This window comes from Sceloporus occidentalis, unplaced genomic scaffold, assembly GCF_023333645.1.
Source record: "Sceloporus occidentalis isolate IW3139 unplaced genomic scaffold, rSceOcc1.0.p SCAF_13, whole genome shotgun sequence".
NCBI lineage: Eukaryota > Metazoa > Chordata > Lepidosauria > Squamata > Phrynosomatidae > Sceloporus > Sceloporus occidentalis.
Window position 1 is genome coordinate 845757 of NW_028316993.1, and position 23234 is coordinate 868990.

Consider the following 23234-nt stretch of genomic DNA (forward strand, 5'->3'; position numbering starts at 1 on the left):
GACCCCATGACCTCCCTTGGATGCGGGGGGGGGGATGGCCATTTTCTCCTCCTTGGATGAGAAAGGATGTTGCGGTGCCTGGAGACAGACATCCTGCGGGCGATAAATCCTCAGCCACTGTCAGATTTCTTTCTTCTCATTTTTGGCTCACAGCCGTTTCCTCTTTCCTTTGCTTTCCCTTCCCATTTCTTTTCTCGCCGCAACGCAACCTTGGATTTGGCACGACAACAGACAACGTTTTGTCTGTTTTATTTTGCACAGTGTTTGTGCGAACAAACATCTCGCTGGATGAATGACATTAACCAATCTTCTATCTCCAAACAGATTTAACTTGAAGCCAAAGGCTCTCATGGCAGGCATCCGTAGTTTTTGGCAGGTTCCCCACTTTCTTTTCATTCGAATTTAAGAGAAGTTCCTCCCGTTCGATAAACTCGTTTGTTTTCTGCCATATTTGGAAGATATAATTCTGACTCTAAAGTAAATTCAATTTGAAATATCTTTTGTATTACCAGCCCAGCTGGGAGGGAAGAAAGGGGAGATGTGGGCATTGCTTTGGGGGGAAATGGAGGGAGCCTTGGCTATAGGGCCAGAATACTTTCATTGCCCCCCCTCCTTTGATCTGACTCACAAGTCCCTTTGAACATGTCTGCAACAGAAGCAAAACAAGCAGCTGGGAAGGAAGGAAGGAAGGAAGGAAAGGAAAGGAAAGGAAAGAAGTCACACTTCCTCCGCTGGTTCTTCTTGTTCCAGAAAATGTGATGCGCCAGGAAGGCTGGATTCCCTCCAGGAGTTGGCCCTTCCAAGAAGGAGATTTGGGGGATCAGGAGCCTGACTTTCCAGGCTCTTCAAGCAAAAACCCACCAAAGAGTGGCCCCATAGAGACAGACCAAATTAAAGCTGCTTTGGGCCACTTTGGAGGTATGCTGTTTAAATGATGCAAAGGCGCAGCTTCTGGACGCTTGGGATGCATGCATCATTTAAACAGCATACCTCCAAAGTGGCCCAAAGCAGCTTTAATTTGGTCTGTCTCAATGGGGCCAGTGATACCTTCATTGACCAACTAAAATGCACAATGTACTTGTTGCAAGCTTTCCAAGCTCCACTGGCTTCTTCTTCATCAGTCAAGATGTTACAAACCTGTCTTTGGTTAAGATGGTATACTGAGGAGGGTATCTTTAGCAGGCTGGCCCCTCTTCCTCTGGCCCTGCAGCAATTGGGCAAAGTCCAGGGAATTTGAAGTCTGCTGCATGGCCAGAGCAGGAGGGGCCGGAATGGTCTATTTCTGCAGTGTGGATGAGACTAAAGTGATGTCAAACTAGATTACTTCTGCAGTGCAGATGGGGCTAAAGTGGTGTCAAACTGGGCTATTTCTGCAATGCAGAGGAGGCTAAAGTGGTGTCAAATGGGTTTATGTCTGCAGTGTGGATGAGGCTAAAATGATGTCTAACCAGGTTATTTCTGCTGTGTGGACAAGGCTAAAGTGGTGTCAAACCGGATTATTCCTGCGGTGCAGATAAGGCTAATTAATTCTGCAATGCAGAAGAGGCTAAGGTGGTGTCAAACCAAATTACTTCTGCAGTGCCTTTGAGGTTAAAGTGGTGTCAAACCGGATTAATTCTGCAATGCAGATGAGGCTAAAGTGTTGTCCAACACGCGCATGCGCACTCCGTCCCCTCTGCCCCACCTCGACAGTATGCAAACGAGGTGGGCGTGTCCCCCTCCGCCCTCCCTGACAGGTGCAGCGGAGGAGGGGGCGTGGCTGACTCTCACTGTGACGTCGTGGGTTCCCATTGGGCTCTGGGAGCAGAGGGGCGTGGCTCACCTGAGGGGGGTCCGGCGGCCGCGGCCCCTGCTCTCCCAGAACGCTTTGGGCAGCAGCCATGGAGCAGTCAAAGGAAGGGACCCAGGCGGCGCTGGCAGGAGCGCTGCTGCTGTTGTTGCTGTGCTCCGGGGCGGAGTCTCGGCCAGGTGAGAAGAAGCAGAGGCCCAGCTCGAGATGGAGAGCCGTTGGACCTTTCCATTTCCATTCCCTTTCCTTCCAGGCTCCCCCCCCCCCGCTTTGTTCTTGGACTGCGCCAGTCCCAAGGCGTCTGCCAAGGAGTGGAAGCAACCATTGTGCAAATATGGGGGCGGGGTTCGTTGCGTATCTATGGCTGCATCCATTCTGGAGAGATAACCCGGTTTGGCACTGCTTTCTCTGGCTCAAGGCTATGGAATTCTGGGAGTTGGAGTTTGTTGTGGGCCCCACAACAAACTCCAACTCCCAGAATTCCATAGCCTTGAGCCAGAAAAGAGTTAGTGCCAAGTTTCCAACCCATGGCAACCTGAGGATGAACCTATCATACGGTTTTCTTGGCAGGTTTCTTCAGATGGGTTTTACCATTGCTATCATCTGAGGCTGAGAGAGTGTGACTTGCCTAAAGTCAGCCATTGGGATTCCAACCCAGGTCTCCAGAGTCGTAGTCCAATGCTCAAACCACTATGCCACGTTGCCTTCTCAGACCTAAGATTTGCTGGGGGTTGAGCACGTGTGACTTTTCATGGCCCGAGTGGGGATTCGAACCTTGGTCTCCAGGGCTGTAGTCCAACGCTCAAACCACTACGCTACGTTGCCTTATCAGACCTGGGTTTCCTGGGGCTGAGAGTGTGCCACTCGCCCAAGCTCACCTAGTGTGGATTTTCATGGCCAAGTGGGGATTCGAACCCTGGTCTGCATGGTCCTCGTCTGGCGCTCAAAGCACTATGCCATGCTGGCCCATGGGACTTTCTCCTTCTTTGGAAGTATTTAAACAGAGGCTGGATGGCCATCTGTCAGGGGTGCTTTGGTTGTGAGTTCCTGCATGGGAAAAGGGGGTTGGACTGGATGGCCCTTGGGGTCTCTTCCAAATCTATGGATCTGTGACCATATGGGTGGCACTCTTGACCTTTTGGGAAGGGTTTCCTTTCCAGGTGTGTTGCTCCCAAGAGAAGAAAAATCAGGAGGTTTTGGAGAGAAGCACCCTTCCCAGTGTGCCCAGACACCCCACTTTGGCTGTACTGGTTTGGCCTGAGGTTCTCCTTAGACATGGAGGCATTTCTACTCCCTTTAAGAGTACAGTCGAACCTCCTTATCTGTGGATTTTTTTTATCCACGGATTCAAGCGTCCACGGCTTGAAAATACATTCCGAAAAGCAGATGTTGATTTTGTCATAAGGGACACCATTTTAGTGTGCCATTGTATTTAATGGGACTTGAGCACCCATGGATTTTGGTATCCACAGGGGACCTGGAACCAAACCCCAATGGATACCAAGGGCCTACTGTATGTGCTGTCCTTCAGGGCTTCTGAAAGCAGTGTGCCAACCAGGATGCCAGCTTGGACTAGATTTGGAGGGTGAAGCAGAAAGAAAGCAGCTCATCCTAATATCCTTTGTTGTGTGAAGTCGAAGGCTTTCATGGCCGGCATCCATCGTTTTATTGTGGGTTTTTGGGGCTATGTGGCCATGTTCTAGAAGAGTTTATTCCTGACATTGCGCCAACATCTTTGGCTTTTGGCATCTTCAGAGAATCCTTTGTTGCACTTTTTTGGCAACACGATTCCAAAGTTTAGAAAAGGATTATTCCTGGATGCTTTACCAGGAAGAGCAGCTTTAAGCAGTGCCTGCTTTTGAGAGGCAGTTGCAGCCCAAAACATGGAAAGGAAGGAGGAAGTAGGGCATGTTTATCTATGGATTAGAGGTGTGTGGGTGGGGAGAACCACAAGAAAAGGCCTATCTTGTGGAAGTGAATTCTGGGCTAGCAGAGAGGGATTGTTCCTGTCGAGAATGGGCAAAACCCTTTCAGGCCAACAGGTCCCATTGGCATGACATGGCAGCTTGAGGATGCCAGCTGGCAGAACCCTTGCTATGGAGAACTGGCTGTTTTCAGGGAACCTTCCCTTACCTGGAAAAGAGTGCTGAGGATATCATGTGTTGTAGATTTCTTGAAATGAAATACATGGATAGCCAGAAAGACAAACAAATGGGTCCTAGAACAGGTCAAGCCTGAAATCTCCCCGGAAGCCAAGATGGTAAAGTTGAGGCTGTCGGACTTTGGTCACGTCATGAGAAGGAACAACTCACTGGTAAAGACAATAGTGCTAGGAAAGGTGGAGGGATGAAGAAAGAGAGGAAGACTGCATGCAAGATGGATGGATTCTATTAAGGCGGTCACGGGTATAAATTTACAGGACCTAAGCAGAGGAAAATAGGGAGACTTGGAGACGTCTCATCCACAAGATCGCCATGAGTTGGGATCAACAACAACAGAAATGGCCAGTCTCCCCCTGATGTTCCAAGGTGTATATGATGTAGAGACAGAGAAATCACACTTTGCTCATGGGCCGGAAGTAGCAGAGACTTGTCCCACACTAGAGCGCACCTGGCGGAGTGAGTCATGCTTACCTCTTTTTGTGAGTTGTGAGTGCAACAAGACACAACCTTTTCTGCTTTGAGGAGGTGCTTGTGCAAACTCCCTGTAAAGGCTGCCCTCCTGCTGAACCGACAGTGGAGTGAAACCTCACTGGACTGGGTTGGGCGACCTGCCCCAAACTGGTTCTGCCTGTTTGTGATCCCCATGGCTACCTATGGCTGAGTCAACAGGCAGCGGGGCTGGGAAGAGCTTTGGAGCATGCAGGAGGCCAAGGCCCAGACTTGGAGTCATTTTGTCAGAGTGTGACGCACTGCACACTAATGCTGCCACTCCCATCGCATCCTGCTTTGGGGGGTGTCTACTTTCTTCCACATCCTTCCACCTTCCCCAAACTGGCAAAGGAACATAACTGACCTGCGCCCAGCAGTTGCCCATGAGGTTTTTTAAAGCCCCAGCAAGCACACTGCCTTTCCCAGAGCCAGAGGAGCCTCCTTGGTCTCTGTACTTTGGATGTTTTCCTTCTGCGGAGCCTCCAAGGACAGGCTCCTGTTCTCCTAAGTGCCAACGCGGGTGCACCAACACTGTAGAAATAATGCATTTTTGGCACCACTTTAACTGCTGTAGGACCATTCTATGGAATCCAGAGATTTGTAGTTTCACAAGGTCTTTAGCCTTCTCGGCGAAAGAGTGCTACTGCCTCACAAAACTACATATCCCAGGATTCTGTAGGCTGGAGCCATAGCAAAGTGATGTCAAACTGCATTGTTTCTACACTGGAGATGTACCCTGGGTCAAATGCCAACATTAAGTTCACTTGGGCACTGTTGCTACAGGAAGCCACATGGAGGCATTGTGACTTTTGTGATCCTTCCGTAAAGCCCTTTGTTAGCTAGCTGCCTTCACAAAGCAACAACAGCCAGGCCACACCTTAAAAACTGGCAATGTGGGCTGGAGTCCAGCTCATCACAAAAGAGCCTGTGAAAGTGCTCTGACACAATGAATCTCTTGATCTGGACTGTGTTGTTTTTGCTGCAATAGACAAACATGACTACTTTTCCTCCCGAGTTGTATATTCATAATGTTGCAACCTTTTAGGGATGCCATAGATTTTATCTGATCAGGATGGGTGCAGGAAGAAGATGGTATCTGATTCATGCGCATGGTCTCAAAATGTACCTAGCTCAATGGAGTTGGGTTGTTGGGGGAATGGCACATGGAAAGCCACCTCAGCTGAGTTGGCAAAGGAATCACAGACAGGGTTGGGCCCTGCCCTCCAGCATTATTTGACCTGCAGAGAGTTGCACGGGGAATCATTTTGTGTTGTTGTGTACCTTCAAGTCTTTTCTGACGTATGGCAACCCTGTCACTGGGTTTTCTTGGCAAGTTTCTTCAGAGGGGGTTTGCCATTGCCGTCGCCATCCTCTGAGCCTGAGAAAGTGTGACTTGCTCAAGGTCATCCAGTGGGTTTTCGTGGCCAAGCTGGGATTTGAATCTGTTCTCCAATCTCCAAATTATACTAGGGTTGTAGAGAGGGAGACAATAAAAACTGTTCATACCTGGAACTCTTCTGTTTGCTATGTTTGCATTCCCTTGGTCACTTTGCTTGCCCTTTGTATTTGGATGTCTAAACTGTATTTATAAAAGTGCTCGACTCAAGTTTTAAGTTACTGAACAACTAAATATTTGAGAACTGAAGGAAATTTTTCCTGGCAGGGGACTCTCATTTGGGAATCTGGAATACTCTCATTTTGGTTCCAACCTTAATTTTACCTGTAAACAAATCATAAGTCCCATACACTTCCAGGGGCATTGGGGCATCTTTCACTTTTATGGAACGAGAATTGTCCAAGTGACTGTAGTCCTTTTGTCCTTCTCTGTTGCACGAACAAAGTCTTTCTTCATGAAAATAATGTGGCGGATTATTGCCTTGGAGAGACCAGGAAAGATTAGTGGTTGTTTTCGCAAGGAGATAAAAGATATATCTTTTTCTGTCGTGTTTGGTCCAGAAGAGGCTTGTTTCAGTCTCAATTTCTAGCCCAGCCTCCAGCTTCCCTTTGACCTAGGTGAAGAGGCCTCGCCTTGCATTGCTATGCAGTCTGAAATGTTGTCACACCAGACTACTGCAAAACTTGCCACCTGGTTGTTGCAACCTGTGAATCCTCAACTGCATTGTAGACTGGGTGAATCTCTCAGTCTGCCAGAGCAAGCAAATAGGTTTCACTGATTTGGTGATAACTGTGTGGGCAGAGCAAGAGTAAGCAGACCCTTATTGTCCTGTGATCCATGGATGGATGGATGGATGGATGGATGAATGGATGGGTTTGTAAACCCTACAGTTAATATTCATCCTTACTGAATAGTTTTATTCATTACCTTCATGGGGCAAGAAAAAGAAAAACCATTTGAAGGGATTTCCCCAAATTGTTAGGTCATTAGTTTTTTGTGGGTTTTTCGGGCTTTGTGGCCATGTTCTAGAAGAGTTTATTCCTGATGTTTCGCCAGCATCTGTGGCTGGCATCTTCGGAGAAATGTCAGGAATAAACTCTTCTAGAACATGGCCACATAGCCCAAAAAACCCACAAAAAACTATGGATGCCGGCCATCAAAGCCTTCGACTTCACATGTTAGGTTATTGTTGATGTAGTGTCCCTTCAAGTCATTTCTGACTTATATCTCAGGGTTTTCCTTGCTAGATTTGTTCAGAGGGGATTTGCCTTTCCATTCTTTCCTCTGAGGCTGAGACAGTGTAATTTGCCTAAGTCATCCAGTGGGTTTCCATGAGCAGGGATTTGAACCCTGGTCTCCAGAGCCCTAGTCCAACACTCAAACCACTACACAATGCTGTCTGTCTGCAGGAACTGTAATCCCCCTTTCCCTTCAAGCATGTAACCCTTGAACAAATGATCAACCTGAAAAGTGGCCTCTGGTCCTACAGGGGCCTTACACCTCCTTTCTTAGATGCTCCCACCTGGATCAGATGTTGCTAGTCCCCAACATCTACATGTAGATGTTCCGTTCTTGACTCCGTAACCTGCCTTTCATGGTCTCTTTGCTTACTTTCAGATAGTTGCCAGTTGCCCAAAGTGGTGGGCCGATGCCGGGCAGCGTTCCAGAGGTGGTGGTACAATGCCACCAGCCAGACGTGCCAGAAATTCATCTTTGGGGGCTGTAGAGGGAACCCCAACAACTTTCTATCCGAACAAGACTGCCTCCAGGAGTGTGCCACAGGTGAGAGGTTTGCTGGAGGGGAAATGGTGATGGTGGTGATGATGTGTCTTCTAGCAAACCTGAAACTCTGCCCTTTCCCAAGAACCTTTTCTCTATGACCAAACAATATTTGCTTCTGCCCTTGGGTCCTTTATGTTCACACATTCTCATGGTGATCCTTCGCATTATGGTGTGTTTGTTCTTGACTGGCTCAGACCGCTTTGAGAGGGTCAGTCTCGGCGTCTCCATGCTCCAGTTCTGCCTAACCTCTGAGGTCTAATAGCAGCTATATGGAGTACCTCCTCTCCATCCCAAAAAGCTAAACATGTAAAGGTCTTGAGACAGAAATGAGCAGAGTCAAAAGCATTTATTTTCTCCATCTCACCTGCTGTGCTGTGTGCAGATGCTCACCTTTTATACCATTGGGCACTTGTAGTATTTGGAGGAGTTGCAAACGAAATGAAGAAACTGTTTCCTAGTGATAAATCCCTTCATGCTTGTAGAATCTCTGGTTTATGTTTAACCACAAGCCCATTTTAACTTCCTTGGCTGATTTACTTGTATCTGTTGAGAAAGAGACAAAGTTGAACTGGTTTTATTGCCCGGGGCCCTTTCACAATACACAATTACTGCACCATTTTGTTATGCAATCCTGGGATTTGCAGTTTATGAAGTTAGGGAATTCTAGTGTGTCATGAAACTACAACCCAGTTGTATTAAAACAAGCAATGAAGGACTTTTGCTGCTCCCAGTGGGCTCAAAAATGGTTCACAGAGTTCAGCATGGTTTGACCTAAGAATGTGGAACTTGGATTTAGTTCATTTTTTGTGTGCTTGAATGAGTAATTTCAAAAGCTTTCTGGCTCCTGGGTGAAATAACAGATTTTTTTTTTCCCTACAGTTCTTGTATTTCTGGCCCCTTTTGCAAAAATTTGCGCAATAAGCTTGGATTTTGTGCATTACCCAACATTTTTGCACTCAAGACTGCACAGTTTGCTCAGGAATGCATTGTTTTGTGCACAAAAATGCTTGGTTTTTTGTGTAAAACCAAGCTTTCTGGATTAAAAGGGGATGTTTTTTTAGTAGAAATTAATTTTTGACAAAAAGTACAAAATGCAAATAAATAAATAATCTTGCAGTGGTAGAACTTTTTTGTACCTGGATGGCTCAAAACACACTAAGGATGAGAAAATGTGCAGGTATTTTTGACACCCATTATCTAACCAGGCGTCTGGATGCATTTACCCTTGGAGGCTTTTGTCTATGTAAGCCTTACATGGTAACTTTGACTCTCAGGTGGAGAAGTGGAGGCACCAGTGACCCCCGGCTGGCCAACAGAAGAGACTATGTCCACCACTAAGGGTAAGAAGTTTGCGCGGCGGAGGGAAAGGGATGGAAGATGAAGATGCTAGAAAAGGAAACGTTTTGAGTTACACATCCTGGAGGCTGAAGGCTGCCTTGCTTTGTGAGAATCTTGCTGCCAACAAGTGCAACCACTGCCACAATTGCTTTGTGATAACATTCTATCACCTGGCTGTGTTTCAGAGAAAGACAAAGCCAAGCCCACAACCTTCTGTTAACTTGACTGAAGCTGCTATTGCTATTAACCTGGAAGGGTTAATCGTGGCCTTGTTCACTGCAATGGCCAAGTTTCTCAAGAACACATGGTAGATTTGATCTTAGACTCTGGCAGCGCATAGAGTATTACTTTTAGAAAGTGAACGTGTTTGTGTTGTTATTAAAGTTACCAATTACAGTGTTATGGAACTAATGGTGGGAATCCTCTTCTGCAGTCACATTTTGTAATGTTATGTACTGTATAGTTAGCTAGGTAGCAGCAGGGCTAAGAAACCTTGTGAACTGAACATTTTTATAACAAGACACCAGCAAGAGTGTTGCAATGCACATTGGGCTCTACCAGAACACATTGGTACTCTGTAGCTGATATCCTGATGCACAGTGCAACCTGTGCACTTCAGTCCCATTGTGCACCGGTCACTTCATTGGCTCACATTCTTTACTGGATACAGACGTTACAAAACGGTCCAATTCTAATTCCTGTAGACATAAGTCAGCTCACAAAGACGAAGTCCCCCAGCAAGATTCTGGACATTGTGTACTCATTTATTGTTACTTTAAAAGAAAAAAAAGCCAGTGATTGTGTTACAAAAGGCATACCATTATTGTTTTGTTTTCCCCAAACTTTGAAGATAACCTTTTATCACATGTAGCGCCTTATTTCCAAATCCTGGACTTTCTGTATCAGAGGTGGAACTAACCATCTCTTTGCCAAAATGGGTTAGGACAGTTCTTTCTTTTCTCTCTTACAGCTACATCCAGGTCTGGTCATCGTTATGAGCCAGGAGATGACAGGGTTGGCTTCAAAGGTAACTTGTCCTGTCTTTTGCCGGGATTGGTAGCCAGCGGGCCATTGATGGAGTAGTGGGGATAGCTGAGCAAGGAGACAAGATTCGTATACTCTTTGGCAACTTTCCTTCTTGCAGTTAGGCATTAGCCAAATGTCTAATGACTTTCTCCTCTTTCAGAGTTCTGTGCTGCACCCAGGACGGTTGGTCCCTGCCGTGCCGCCTTCCCACGGTGGTACTTTGACATTGAGACTCAAGCATGCAAGGTGTTCATTTATGGTGGCTGTGGTGGTAACAAGAACAACTACATCTCTGAGGATCACTGCCTGAGCCAGTGCAATGGAAAAGGAGGTAAGAGGAGGGAGATGCAAGGTGGGCTAGGCACATAGGATATCTGGATGCATAACTGGGGATGTTGTTCCTCAGGAAATTATAAATACCTCTTTCCCCTTTATTCCACATATCTAAGGAGGATTTAGGTAGTTAATTGCCTTCTCCCCTTCAAAGAGTGGGTCCATTATTATATTCACTCATCCATTTCATCAGAATTAGTTTTTGATTCTAGGGGGTTGCCCTGCCCAGCTTCTCTTGCTTTAGCACTTGACCACATCACAGCACCCTGGGTACACTTGGGCACTTGCCCTCTCAGCCTATTAGGGCAACCAAGACAACTCTGTCCTTCCACCCCTCATGAATTCTTCCTTCCATTTTTAGAGATCACTGATGAGTCACCTGATGCTCCCACCAACCATGTTAACTTCATAGACCCTCTGATTCACTCCACCAAAGGTAGGTGACTTCCAAAGCAAAAAGAGCTGGGATGGGGGGGGCTAATGAAGTGTCAGGGGACACTATTATTCTATGTTCACTATCATAGTTCCATCCTATGGAATCCTGAAACTGACATGCAGCGGAAACGGGGGGGAGGGGGAGACATTTAGAATGCTCAAAGAGCTCCAGTGCCTCACCAAACTACAAATCCCAGCATCCCATAGGATGGAACCATGGCAGTGGAATAATAGTGCTATAATTCTGTGGTGTGGATGAGCCCTTGGGTTTTAGCTGTGCCAAAATCTGAGCTGTGCAATTTTCATTCTCTAAACAAGAACAAAATAGTCCACCAAGAACTGTTGGCCAAGAAATGGGGTGTTTTCCTCCTCTTGGGGAACAAACCCTACTGTTTGTGCCATCCTACCTCCCACTGATGCTTGAATTTGTATCCATCCACAGCTGTGATTCTCTTGGTGGTCCTGGCCATCATGTCTGCCATCCTGCTGGGATCCATGGTGGTCTTCTTTGTCAAGATCTGTCGGAGGAGCCAGGAGCTCTCCCTGGGGACAGTGTGGAGCACACTGGATGACAAGGAGTACCTGATGAGCAACGCCTACACACTCTGAGAGCGCAGCCTGGCTGCTCTCTCTGTGAGGATGCGGCTGGGGCTCCAGCTGCCTGTAAATAATACAAAAAGCGGGGGGACCCTTCTCACCTTGACTCATCCCTCTGTAGATCCACCTTTGTAGGAACACTCTTGGATCATAAATATTTCCTGGGAAGGGCTCCTTCTCTCATGATGATGATGATGCTCATATCTGCCCAAGGGCGGCTTGTTTGGAATTCAGCAGAGCTTTTGGTATGTCCTTCACCAAAGGCCTTGGAGTGCAGAAGTGAGGGAGGGTTCTGTTGTCCTCAGAGGTCCTTCACATCAATCCCCTGTGGTTGTTTGCCTCCCTTGTGGGAAGAAAGGACACACAGTGGGGCTACAACTGTAAAGCATATGGGACTTAAGCATGTGCCAGAGCCACCTTCAACTCTTTCTGAAATGTGCTGCAGCCAGACTTGCAGTGAGGTGGGTCATAGCCTATGTAGACTATACCTTTCCCATCCTGAGAAGAAGAAAAAGCTATTGGTTTTCCCCAGTATTGTTCCCTCTCCATCTCCTGACTGCTTCCTGCCTCAGGAAAGGCCTGGCTTGTTGGAGCTAAAGTTTCTGAGTTGACTGAGCTGTGGTTTCTTGAGATGTTGAGGCTTGGAGGGGAGAATAGGAAATTGTCCATTTGCCTGTTATCCAGGTGACATGTTTATGCCTATCTCTCCCCACCCCCTGGCTATACCTCCTGGATGTTTTATTGGGATCTGAAGCGAGTCTTCTTAGACTGTGTCTCACTTGAAAAACCAAATAGCAACCACATGCATTTCAGTTTTGGAGCTCTTATTGTGCTGCTGCAACTGCTGCAGTTGCTGGGGACTGCGAGGAGCTCTTCTGCCTCCGAGTCAGATCTCCAACAGCACAGTAACCTTTGCCTGGCAAGCCTCTGTCTCTCTGCACCACTGTGCCTATCTGAAGTGATGCCTTCTTGCCTCCAAGGGAAAAAAGTTTGGATCTCCACCATGTATCCCTTCCCTGGGGCAGCAGGCAGCAGAAGAGTTTCTGTGTCTGAGCAAGATACTATTTGTGTAGCGTTTAAGAATTTTTATACTTTTTAAAAAATTGAAACTTGATTGTGTTGACTCTCTTTGGGAATTGTTCTTTTACCTGCCTTTTTAAAAAACATTGGAAGGACTTTGAATAAAACAGAATAAAAATTAAACTTTTATTGTGATTTGAATAGAGATAAGAGAAATGGGGCATGTGTAGCTGCAGAAGCGAGACTCCCAAGGACTGGAAGGCAGCTAAAAGGTAAAATGGAGTGAGCCTATATCATGGTTTTAAAGTTTACCCTGTAACTTTGTCAAGATCTCCTTTATTTCCCTCGTCTTCAAATGAGTCTGACCTGTGTCTATAAGTACAGTCATCCCTCTGTATCCAGAGATTCAAGCATCCACAGCTTGAATTTTTTTTAATTCCAAAAGTAAACTTTGATTTTACATTTTATACAAAGAGACACTATTTTAATATGCCATTGTATTTAATGGGACTTGAGCATCCACAAATGTTGGTATCAGTGGGGGGCTAGTACCAAACCCAAGTGGATACCAAGGGCCGACTGTACTGGTCAGCAGGTTGTATGTGTGTGTATGTATGAGATACAGAGAAACACAACTGCCTGATAGGGAAGCCCAAGTTGCCTCCATACGACTCTGAAGCAGCAGCAGGAGCATTAGGCTGTCCTATATCCTAGACAATAGGGCCACTGGGAGAATATTTTAATCTCTGGCCTGCTCCATGCACCTGGATACCATGACTCTCCAGTAGTGCAGTATCTAGCTTTAACACAACCTCAATAAGGAGGCATCGGAGACCAAGGCTATGTCTTGGAGGTCACTTCCTTGGATGAGACCAATCCTTCACCCACAAAAGCCACAGTCCTAGCAAGAGCAAAACCAAGCAACATAAATGATCAAAATATTCACATGGATGTTCTGCTTCTTCAGGGCAGGAAAGGGTTTGGCAGGCTCCAGCAGTGCCCTTTCCATCTGCACATCATGTGCAAGGCTATTAGCCAGAGGGAAATCTCATCTCCCTGGCGCTCTCCTTCCAAATGCATCTGAAAAAGTAGACTTAGGTCTATGAAAGCTCATGCTGCCAACTTCTTTCTTTCAGTTAGTCTCAAAGGTGCGACAGGATCTTGCTACATACTTTAAGCTTGGAGTGAGAGTAAAATAGCCTTTGGGCAAGTCACCCTTTTTGCAGCCATCTAGCTGGGTTCTTGGATCGCTCCTGGGATAACCTTGGTTGGGCAGGTTCTCACAAGCCACAGGAAAGGGGTACAGTCCACACACTTACTCAGCCCATTTCCCCTGGATTGCTGGGATGACATGCTGCTTGAGACAAAAAGGATGCTGCTTCCCTCTTGGTGTGAATGGCAATGTTTCCAGAACTGGCTGCTCCTCTCCATTTCCTGTCTAGGGTACAAGCTGCACACCTTTTAGATCCTATGGGCACCAGAAACTCAGTGGTGGAGAGGGCATAAAATATGAGTGCAAGAACACCTCTAGGAGTAACAGCCATGGGAGCCAGTGTGGCATAGGGGTTCAAGTATTGGGACTATGACTCTTGAGAACAGGGTTTGAATCCCCGCTCGGCCATGGAAACCCACTGAGTGACCCCAGGCAAGCCATACTCTCGCAGCCTCAGAGGATGGCAATGGCAACCCCTCTCTGAAGAAACTTGCCAAGAAAAACCCATGATAGTCACCATAAGTTGGAAACGACTTGAAGGCAACACAACAGGCCATACTGGAGATGGGCTCAAAGCAGGTCAGCATGAACACTTCTCCTTGGCTGAAGAATCTTGGTCCATCACCATCCAGCTACTGATCCCAGAAGTTTGAATGTTCTTGATTATTTTGTGACTTAGCAAGACAGCTGACAGGTCCTTTCTAAGCCTGGGCATCAAGAGAGGAGCAGAGCTCAGGATCCCTGACCCTGCTGGGCATGGGCTTAGCACTGAGGTTTGATGGAAGGTCACCCGCCAAGGATGTAGAAGAGGTGGGCTGGATTGGTGCCAGGGGTCCTGCAGGGAGAAAAAGATCACTTCAGCCAGGGGGGTGCCCTAAAGCATCCTTGGCCAAATACTGCAGAAGGGGAGTAGTGCCAACACTGCAGGGACTCTGGGTCAATGGAAGGCTGCCAGGACTGGTCTGGGATTTGGTCTTGGATCTTGGTGGATGCAATGCACCCCTTTTCCTCCCCACAGTGGCCTCACAATCCAGTCCCTCTCAGGACAGAAACCAGACTAGGAGTCACTGGTGCTGTACTTTTCCCCCTCTATGAACAAGTATTCCATTATTCCCTATGGGCAAGCATTCTCCAATGGTTCCCTATGGGCAAGCATTCTCCAATGGTTCCCTATGGGCAAGCATTCTCCAATGGTTCCCTATGGGCAAGCATTCTCCAATGGTTCCCTATGGGCAAGCATTCTCCAATGGTTCCCTATGGGCAAGCATTCCATTATTCTCTATGGGCAAATATTCTCCATGGTTCTCTATGGGCAAGGATGGTTGCCCTATGGGCAAGTCTGCCATCTGTTGTAGCAGCCCAGGAGGAGAGGGACTCACCCCACCGGGGCTGCTTGCCCTTGGCGCCTGGGGGGCAGGAGGGCCCGATCCTCCTCCTCCTCCTCCTCCTCTCTTGGGGCGAGGTGGCAGAGGAAGAGCCAGGTGCTGATGGTTTCGGTCCAGAAGAGGACGAAGAGGAGCCAGGCCGAGGAGAGGAGCAGCGCCTCGCAGCCCATGGCTGGCCAGAGCTCCGCCTCGGAGGGAGGGACAGAAACCCAGCCTCCTCCGGAGAGAAGGAGGCCCCAGCCCAGCCCGATCCAGGAGAACCATGGAGGACTTCGATCTGGCCGCAGGTGAGTCCATTCCAGGGCATCCTTGGAGCGATTTAGGGGGGCAATGCTTTGCAGGTAGGACGCCTGGTGGGTTCTTTTTCTGGGAGGAGAATTAAAGCTGCCCCACCCATTTTGTCTCGGATTCCGGGAGGGGAACCCTAAAGTTGGAAGAGGCCACCCAGTTCAACCCCCTTCTGCCATGCAGGAACTCTCAATCAAAAAACACTAAACAGTGGTGGTCCTCTAAATCTTTGAGACTTCAACTCCCAGAATTCCTGAACAATGAGCAGATTGCCTGGGACTTCTGGGAATTGAAGTCCAAAACATCTGGAGGTTGGGAACCACTGCGCAGCAAAATGCAAGTGAAAACCACCCAGGGTCAGGGGGGTCTTCCCAGCCAACAGGGAGCTGTGATGCCATAATAAACTACGATTCCCAGGATATCCTAACACTGAGCCAGGGCAGTAAAGCCAGTCTCAAACTGGATTATTTCTGCAGTGTGTTTTGGACCCTAGTCTCCATAGCAGCAGAAAGCAAGCTTGCACCATCCTCAATACGACACCCCTTCAAATATTTAAACAGGGCTATCATGTCACCTCTGAACCTTCTCCACTCCAGGTTAAACATCCCCATCTCCCCAAGACACTCCTCATGGGAGATTGTGTGTTTGAGGAGGGGTGTGGTGTAGTGGTTTGTGTTGGACTATGACTCTGGAGACCAGGGTTCAATTCCCCGCTCCATCATAAAACCCATTGAGTGACCTTAGACAAGTCACACAGTCTCAGCCTTGGGAAAAGGCAATGACAAACCTCCCCTGAACAAACCTCACCTGGAATACTATGTGCCAGTTCTGGGCACCACAATTCCAAAAGGATGTTGGTAAGCTGGCACATGTCCAGAGGAGGGCCAACAAAGTGGTGAAAGGTCTGGAAACCGTGCCCTGTGAGGAGCGACTTAGGAGCTAGGTAAGTTCAGCTTGGAGAAGAGAAAGTTAAGAGGTGATATGATAGTCCTGTTTAAATATTTGAAAGGGTATCATATTGAGGATGAATCAAGCCTGTTTTCTGCCGCACCAGAGAACTAGACACAGACCAATGAAGGCAAGCGCCAGGAAAAGAGATTCCACCTCAAAATTAGTAAGAACCGCCTGCCGGTAAGAGCTGTTCAGCAGTGGAACATGCTGCCTTGGAAGCTGATATATTCTCCTTCTTTGGAGGTTTTCAAACAGAGCCTGGGAGTGCTTTGACTGTGTGTTCCTGCATGGCAGAATGGGGCTGGACTGGATAGCCCTTGGGGTCTCTTCCAACTCTATGATCCTATGATTCTAAATCTTGCTAAGAAAATCCCATGATAGGTTCACCATAGGGCTGCTGTACATTGGAAATGACTTGAAGGCACACAACACAATCTGTTTTCAGCACTGGGCCCAGATCCTGGGACGCCACAGCCTCCTCCCACCCACCATGAAGTGAAGGTCGGAGAGCACAAGGCCGACACTCCAGCCTCACTGCCACACCATCCTGCACATCCCAGAGACCCAAACAAGAGCCACAAGGTAAGACTGTGGCTGGGTTGGAAGGGGGCACTAGTGTAGTGGAGCTGTTCTTTCACCAAATGAGGGAAAGGTTTCCCCTTCACCCCTTTCAGGGAGCCCAGCAATTTTGGCAAGGGATCACAAAGTGGCCCAGCCCTAAATTCCCCCACACTGACATAGAAATCCATCCCAGGAGCATCCTTTTCTTTCTCCATTCACAGGATGGGAGATGTCCCCACTCTTCCTCCTCCTCTTCCAGCAGTTCTTCCTCCAGTGACAGTGAACAGAGGGAAAAGGTAAGAGGCCTCAGTGCCTGGCTGGCTAAACAGTGGGAATGAGAAATGGTGCCACTTGGAATCAACTGACACCTGGGGAAAGCTCCCTTTCCTCCTTCCAGTTCATGGAATTAAAAAAATTGCTGGGAGAAGCCCCAACATAGTTGAGGAAATTAGGAATTTATGGCCCTCCAGCTGTTGCTTTATTACCTCCTAGTATTCCCAGGTAACTTGAGGAAATATGATGGGAACTGTAGTCAACAAGAACTAAAGGGCCATCTCTCCCACAGTCAAGTTTTTAAGAGCCTCTTGTTTGACATGGATGGGGTTGGGAGAGACATTCATAGTCCCTCCGTCCCAGTTGGTACTCCTACTTTTTACCTCTTGGCCAGGAAGCCTCAAGGAAGGAACCACACCTCTCTTAATGCCTCATCTAATGCAGTGTGGTTGCCCATCCCTTCTCACTGGAGGGTGGAGCGGAGAACAGCAAATCTCCTGCACAGCTGTAGCAGCAGCTTCTCTAAAGTTTACCCTCAGAGGTGCCTTTCCAAGCTGGGAAGGAGGTGGGCAATGATCCACCAGCTCTGGGACAGAGGAAGGGAGCAGAACTGTTATTGCATACTTTAAAGCTGATGGGCAACATAGGTGTGTGCATTCCTTCCATCCTCAGGACCTTGGCACTGACCAGAAGAAGAAACAAAAGAAGTTGAAGAAGGACAAGAAACACAAGTCAGACAAGGAGAAAAAAAGACACTGAAATGCACCCCTCCCAATCCCCACCTCTATTCCATTTGACAGCCAGGGAAAAGATGGTGAACTGAGCTGCCTGATGTGTCTGAGCACTTCCCCATGTACTGTACTTTGTCATGATGTGACTGGTAATAAAAGGCTTGTGCAATGTCCCTGGCAATTTGTCACACTGGGCCTAGGGAAGGGGGCCAAGGAAGTGCTGTTATCAGGGTATAAGGGGTGTGTGTCTACATGCTTCTTCCAGCAGATTCTGTTCTACACACAACATAGAGAAGAATTATGAACCATGCTGGTGGCTCAGGAGCAAAGCATCAGCAGAGTGGCATCAAGGAGCCCTGGCCTGTTTTAGGGCTAATCACATATCCAGACTGCTCTTGTAGAAAGTAGCAATTCAGAGATCATAATGCTGGTGCTCTTTAAAGACCTTCCTGTGGCCTTCCATAGACAATTAGGAAATGTAGAGGGTAGCAGAATGACGGTACAGTGACTATCTGTTAACACAGGCAGCAGGATGCTACAGCTCACTATGGCCTGCAAGAAGCTTGCTCCAGTAAGCAAGTCTCAGCTGAGCGGATGGAAGGGGTTTCTACTTTCAGCCCCAGTCCATTTCAGCCTGGCAGAGAACACCCCACAGCAGAGTTCTGACTTTTTATTTTGCTTGTTATAGGTACAGAACAGGAGGCCTTAATTGTAAACAGAAAAGCAAGCACCATTTTCATACAGGGAGAGGCTCCCCTCTACTCTGTCCCTAATACTGAGTTACTCACAAGCAGCAACTTGGACAGACACAGGAGCTGTCCAATGGGGCAGGATCAGCTGCCAGGCAGACACTTTTGACCCAAAAGAGGTGTACTCAGTAAGCACAGAGGTTGTGGCATGCAAGCAGAGGCAAGTGGGAGGGTCAGCAGTTCAGCCAAAGCCAGGTGCCTACCTGCTCCCCTTCCCAAAAAGGGATCGGTACAGCTAAACATATGTGGAGTGTGTATGCTTCCCTACACACCCACCCGCTCTCATCACACAGACTCACACATCTACTATCTCTCAGCCCCCATAACACATCAACACACACAGAGATCTCTTGCAGTCCCCTCAGGAGCAGAAGTAGTTCACGGCTCTCTGTATTCCCAGTGTGTTTACACGGGTGACCAGCAGGCGGGCTACGCAGCTGGCTACTTGCTGAGGAAGACCAGGCTGGCCATAGCTTAGGAGTCATCAGTGAACAAGGTGGAAGGTGAGCCAGTACATGAGAAGAGGCTGCAGGCCAGCCACAGCCATGGTCAGGTACATGCGCAGCTGATTTTTGGCACCCCGCACCAGCACCCCTTCTGCAGCTGCCTCAGACAAGATCTTCAAGCGCAAGGTCCGGATCTGAAAGGAAGAGGAAGTAAAAAGTGTCAGGAAAGGATGAGAAAGCCCTAAGCAAGGGACAAGAATGGAATGGGGGCTGGAATGTAACCCATCTTGGGGAGCAGCTAAATGAGAAGAAATACTATATAGAAGGGGATTCTGTAACAGAGGCTGCTACCCCATTAAACCTATGGCAAAGCCTAAACCCACACCCATTCCTGGGTTCCAAGATGTCAAAATCCAATTACAATATACAGTCAGATAAAAGGCAAGGCTGCCCTCTCCCTTACCATGAAGACAACGATTGTGACACAACACCAGCTCAGCAGCAGGTAATAACCCGTCTTTCCAAAAAGCAGCCCAGCCAAAAGGCCTACGATCATCCTGGCATGAAGAGGAGGAGGAAACAATGTTAAAGATAGGGAAGTGCCCATCCTCTCCACCCAGTTGCAGAAAAGCAAGCTGCAGGTAACTCCAGCTCCCCCTTCTTGCAAGCTACACCTGTTGCATTTTTCCTTTGCCACAATTAGGGGATGGAAGCAGTGACTGAACCCGGCTACTCACCCGACGTACTTGTACCCTGAGAAGGCAACCAAGTCAATTGTGGACAAATCAGTGTTGACAGTCACGAGGTAGAGGCTGAGGAGGATGGCCAGCACTTCAACAATGAGCCAAGCTAGAGCTGAGCTTGCTTGCAAGCCCAGCAAGTCAGGGGAGAACCTATAAGGTGGCAGCAGAGGTGATGGTGAGAAGGAGCATGTAGGATAGGTCCTCCAATGAAGCAGCACAATTACTGCAGTGACTGACAATGTTGGCAACGTATTAAATCACCCTCTCTCATTGACAATGAGAAATAATTGGGAATATTCTTTATATATCCCTATCTGCCATGACCAATGGTCCCTGCAGAAAAGAAGGGCACTTCAGAAGCATACCACAAAGAGCACCCACAGTTAAGTTCTTACCTATTCTGTGTTCCCATTGCCAGGCCTGCCACCAGAATGTAGGTGATGAACGCCATGACTGTAGAGAACAAAGAGCATTAGCCAGACTAGTCTACTTTGTTCATAGTATAAGGCAAAAGACAGTTTTTCAAAGTTTAGCAGTAACTGCCAAGCCAAGCCTCTTTTGGAATGGGGTAGCGCATAGGCAAGTGAATGATATCCCCTTTATATGGGGCCCAAAGGCTTGTGTCATACCTGGAATGTAGAGGTCAGGGGCATTGACATCGAAGCGTGGGGCCACAGGCGTGTCCTGCTGGTACTGCACCTGCCAGTCCTGCCAAAAAGAGCCAGATACAGCTGCACTGCCCTATATGCCAAGCCCTAAGGTGCATGAGGGAATTTGGCAGCTAAGCCTCCAAAAGATAGGCTCTGGTACTATTGTTGTTGCTACACTGCCCTCCACACTACAAGGGCCTATCTACCTCTTAGACAGTGGGTTGGATGACATTCAGAGATTGGCACATGGAAAGGTGCATTCAGCCAAGCCTTAAGCAGTGGAGACAGCATCCCCCCCTTACAAGACAAGGGGCAGTATCACAGTGTTCTTCATACAGCCCTCCAGCCAGCTTTTTTCTCCCAGAAGGATTAAACAGGGCAGTTACGGCCATGCTCCAATCCCTTGTGTGCAGTGCCCCTTTTGCAGCTTACCTGGTGCAGGAAGGGAAAGAGGAGAAGCCCCAGTTTCTTGCCCACATAGACAGTGTCCACAGCAAAGTAGTACTTCAGCTTGGTCACGGGAATGAAGCGGTCGATCTGGGGGAAACAGTGGGAGATATACATGAGCAACTCTGAGGCAGAAGGCGAAAAAGACCCTCCCCTGGTAACAGCTGGCACCTGCAAGCTTCTCACTTTGCCCATGCTCCGACAACAGTGCTGCTCAGATCGGTGGCTCTGCTTGGACCAAGCCATTGTGGCTTTCCTCATGTCCATAAAGGAGGAAAAACAATCGATCCAATGAGCAAAAATGGGTCCCTGGAGTATATCGGGGGGGGGGGGGGGGATACTTAACTGCCAATGCTCTACATTAGATAGACTGATAAGCTCTGCCCTGTGGCAACTACCATTACCATTCAGCACATCTGGATGGCACCACCAGACCCATCAATATCCCCAATGCCTCCCATCATCCCCTGTGTGTGTGGACAATCTGATACCACTTTAACTGCCATGGCTCCATCCTACAGAACCCTGGTGCAGAAGCCCTAAGAGTTTTAGCCTTAGGGAGCTGGGGATGTTCAGCCTGGAGCAGAGAAAGTAAAGAGGTGACATGACAGCCCTGTTTAAATATCTGAAGGGATGTCTTATTGAGGAGGGAGCAAGCTTCTTTTCTGCTGCTCCAGAGATTAGGACCTGGAACAATGAATGCAAGTGACAGGAAAAGAGATTCACCATTGGGTGCTCTTGATGTTTTGGACTCCAACTCCCAGAAGCCCCAGCCATCTTGACCAACTGCCAGGAATTCTGGGAGTTGGAGTCCAAAACACCAAGAAGACCAGAGTCTGGGAAACACTGTCCCTATACTTTGTTCCTCTTGCTGTTTCGGACTCCAACTCCCAGAATTCCTGGCAGTTGGTCGCGCTGACTGAGGCTCCTGGGAGTTGTAGTCTTACGTTGCGATCCACCAGCTCCTTCCCCTGAGTGGCGAGGCTGCTGCCATAAGCCGCGGCGAAGCTGGAGACCGGGTCCGGCAAGAAGGGTCCCGGCGGAGGAGGCGAAGAAGAGGAGCTGCTGCTGCCGCCACTGGGAGGGCCCAACCCGGGCGAACGGGCGGCGCTGGTGTCCTCGAAGAGCCGGTGAGGGTCGGAGGCGGCGGTGGAGGGCAGCCGGCGCTTGGTGGCTGCGGAAGACGGAAGGCAAAGGCAGTCATAGCGACAAAGGCCCCTTCAGCGAGAAAGCCTCCCTCAGCCGCCATTCCCCTGATACTCACGCATGCGCCCTGCTGCCCCTCCAGCCGCGCCGGCCACATTCATGGCGGCGGAGAAAGAGCAGCGGCACCGGACTCCTTGAAGAGACCAGCGCGGGCGGCGGGGCTGGTGATTGGCCGGCTGCGTGAAGGCGAGCGCTGATTGGTCGCCTCGAGTGCGAGGCGACCAATCAGCGCGAGGCGACCAATCAGCGCTCGCCTTCGCGCAGCCGGCCAATCACCAGCCACGCCGCCCGCGCGTGACGTCATCCCCGATACCTACACCGTCTTCTGGACAACAATGAAAGCCGGGGAGAGGGCGTTGCCCAGGCGATTGTAGGTCATGTGACCTGTAAGGGCATTTCCGGTTTGGCTTCATGTTTGGGCGGATGGACGCCATATTGGGCGCCACTGTTTTGTGTAGGAAAATGGCGGCGGGGGGAGGGTGGGGTTTCATACGGAATGATGGGATTTGTAGTTTTCTTTTTTTTGAGGGAGAAGGCCCACAAAGCCTTTGCCAAACTAATTTAAAAAATGTTTTATACGGTTTTATTTTTTCTTAATGCATTTTTAATAGCTAAGGACGCATATAATAAATTTTCCATTCACCCCCTTTATTATGGCAAACGCCTTCCATGCAGAGGTTGGGGGAGGTCTCCCTGCAGCCTGCCTGCGCCCTTGGCCCCCTCAAGCCCCTTTCTGGAAATCCTCATAATCCTTGAGCCCTCCTCCAGGGCCATGGTCATTGGGGATGATGGGAATTGTAGTCCCAAAGTCAGCCTCTGCACTCGCTAAGGGCGCCTCCCCTTTCCCTGTTGTCCTGGAGCGCCCTCTGGCGGCAGCAGAATGGGCGGCTTCTCCCCTCCAGGCTCCAGTTCCTCCCGCTCTCTGGCGCCCTCCTGTGGCCTCATCGCCAAAGAGCAGCCGGATAAGACCTTGCTACCATTTGACAGCTGCAACTTGCAAAGTACTGGAAAGGAGGAAACTCTCATAGGTTTGAGGATTGGATACTAAAAGTAAATGACCGAATGATAACGGATAAACTAATTGTGAATGAAACTAAAGTTAGCAGATATATATATATATATATATATATATATGAGAGTGTAAATAGAGTAATGTACCGATAACAAAACTCGAATTAAGGCTGGGGAACCTGGGGGAGGATGAAACCAATTTCTACTGCTATC

At 48.5% G+C, this 23234-nt stretch overlaps 3 protein-coding genes across 4 annotated transcripts; 2 read left to right on the forward strand and 1 right to left on the reverse strand.

The window, feature by feature from the left end:
* Positions 1-1836: 1836 nt before the first annotated feature.
* SPINT2 (serine peptidase inhibitor, Kunitz type 2) lies at positions 1837-11364 on the forward strand. Its single transcript, XM_089478335.1, has 7 exons — positions 1837-1968; positions 7454-7618; positions 8893-8958; positions 9927-9983; positions 10143-10313; positions 10677-10751; positions 11193-11364. The coding sequence occupies exons 1-7, from the start codon at positions 1881-1883 to the stop codon at positions 11357-11359; spliced, it is 789 nt and encodes a 262-aa protein (XP_089334461.1). The 5' UTR covers positions 1837-1880; the 3' UTR covers positions 11360-11364.
* Positions 11365-15056: 3692 nt separating this feature from the next.
* On the forward strand, positions 15057-17933 carry LOC149304474 (uncharacterized). 2 transcript variants are annotated; one of them, XM_089478336.1, is made up of 4 exons: positions 15075-15252; positions 16650-16786; positions 16987-17061; positions 17711-17933. In XM_089478336.1, exons 1-4 carry the CDS (start codon positions 15228-15230, stop codon positions 17795-17797), a joined length of 324 nt encoding a protein of 107 aa, XP_089334462.1. In that variant the 5' UTR covers positions 15075-15227; the 3' UTR covers positions 17798-17933. The 2 variants fall into 2 exon arrangements, with proteins under 2 accessions (XP_089334463.1, XP_089334462.1); XM_089478337.1 differs by lacking the exon at positions 16650-16786 and having other exon boundaries at positions 15057-15252.
* A 492-nt stretch (positions 17934-18425) lies between these two features.
* Positions 18426-22174, reverse strand: YIF1B (Yip1 interacting factor homolog B, membrane trafficking protein). The gene is made up of 8 exons (XM_089478355.1): positions 22069-22174; positions 21752-21978; positions 20790-20894; positions 20337-20415; positions 20103-20160; positions 19702-19857; positions 19428-19521; positions 18426-19158 (listed from the first exon to the last, which is right to left on the reverse strand). The coding sequence occupies exons 1-8, from the start codon at positions 22109-22111 to the stop codon at positions 19003-19005; spliced, it is 918 nt and encodes a 305-aa protein (XP_089334481.1). The 5' UTR covers positions 22112-22174; the 3' UTR covers positions 18426-19002.
* Between the last annotated feature and the right edge of the window lie 1060 nt (positions 22175-23234).

Bases quoted from the DNA above. Each gene is read 5' to 3' on its own strand.
- SPINT2 (XM_089478335.1), top strand. From the start codon at position 1,881: ATGGAGCAGTCAAAGGAAGGGACCCAGGCGGCGCTGGCAGGAGCGCTG. The intron at 8,959-9,926 runs GTAAGAAGTTTG...TCTCTCTTACAG, and splicing joins GACTATGTCCACCACTAAGG to CTACATCCAGGTCTGGTCAT. The intron at 9,984-10,142 runs GTAACTTGTCCT...CTCCTCTTTCAG, and splicing joins TGACAGGGTTGGCTTCAAAG to AGTTCTGTGCTGCACCCAGG.
- YIF1B (XM_089478355.1), bottom strand. From the start codon at position 22,111: ATGAATGTGGCCGGCGCGGCTGGAGGGGCAGCAGGGCGCATGC. The intron at 20,416-20,789 runs GTAAGCTGCAAA...TCTTTTTGGCAG, and splicing joins TCTTTCCCTTCCTGCACCAG to GACTGGCAGGTGCAGTACCA. The intron at 19,522-19,701 runs GTGAGTAGCCGG...TCTTCATGCCAG, and splicing joins TCAGGGTACAAGTACGTCGG to GATGATCGTAGGCCTTTTGG.
- LOC149304474 (XM_089478336.1), top strand. From the start codon at position 15,228: ATGGAGGACTTCGATCTGGCCGCAG. The intron at 16,787-16,986 runs GTAAGACTGTGG...CTCCATTCACAG, and splicing joins ACCCAAACAAGAGCCACAAG to GATGGGAGATGTCCCCACTC. The intron at 17,062-17,710 runs GTAAGAGGCCTC...TTCCATCCTCAG, and splicing joins ACAGTGAACAGAGGGAAAAG to GACCTTGGCACTGACCAGAA.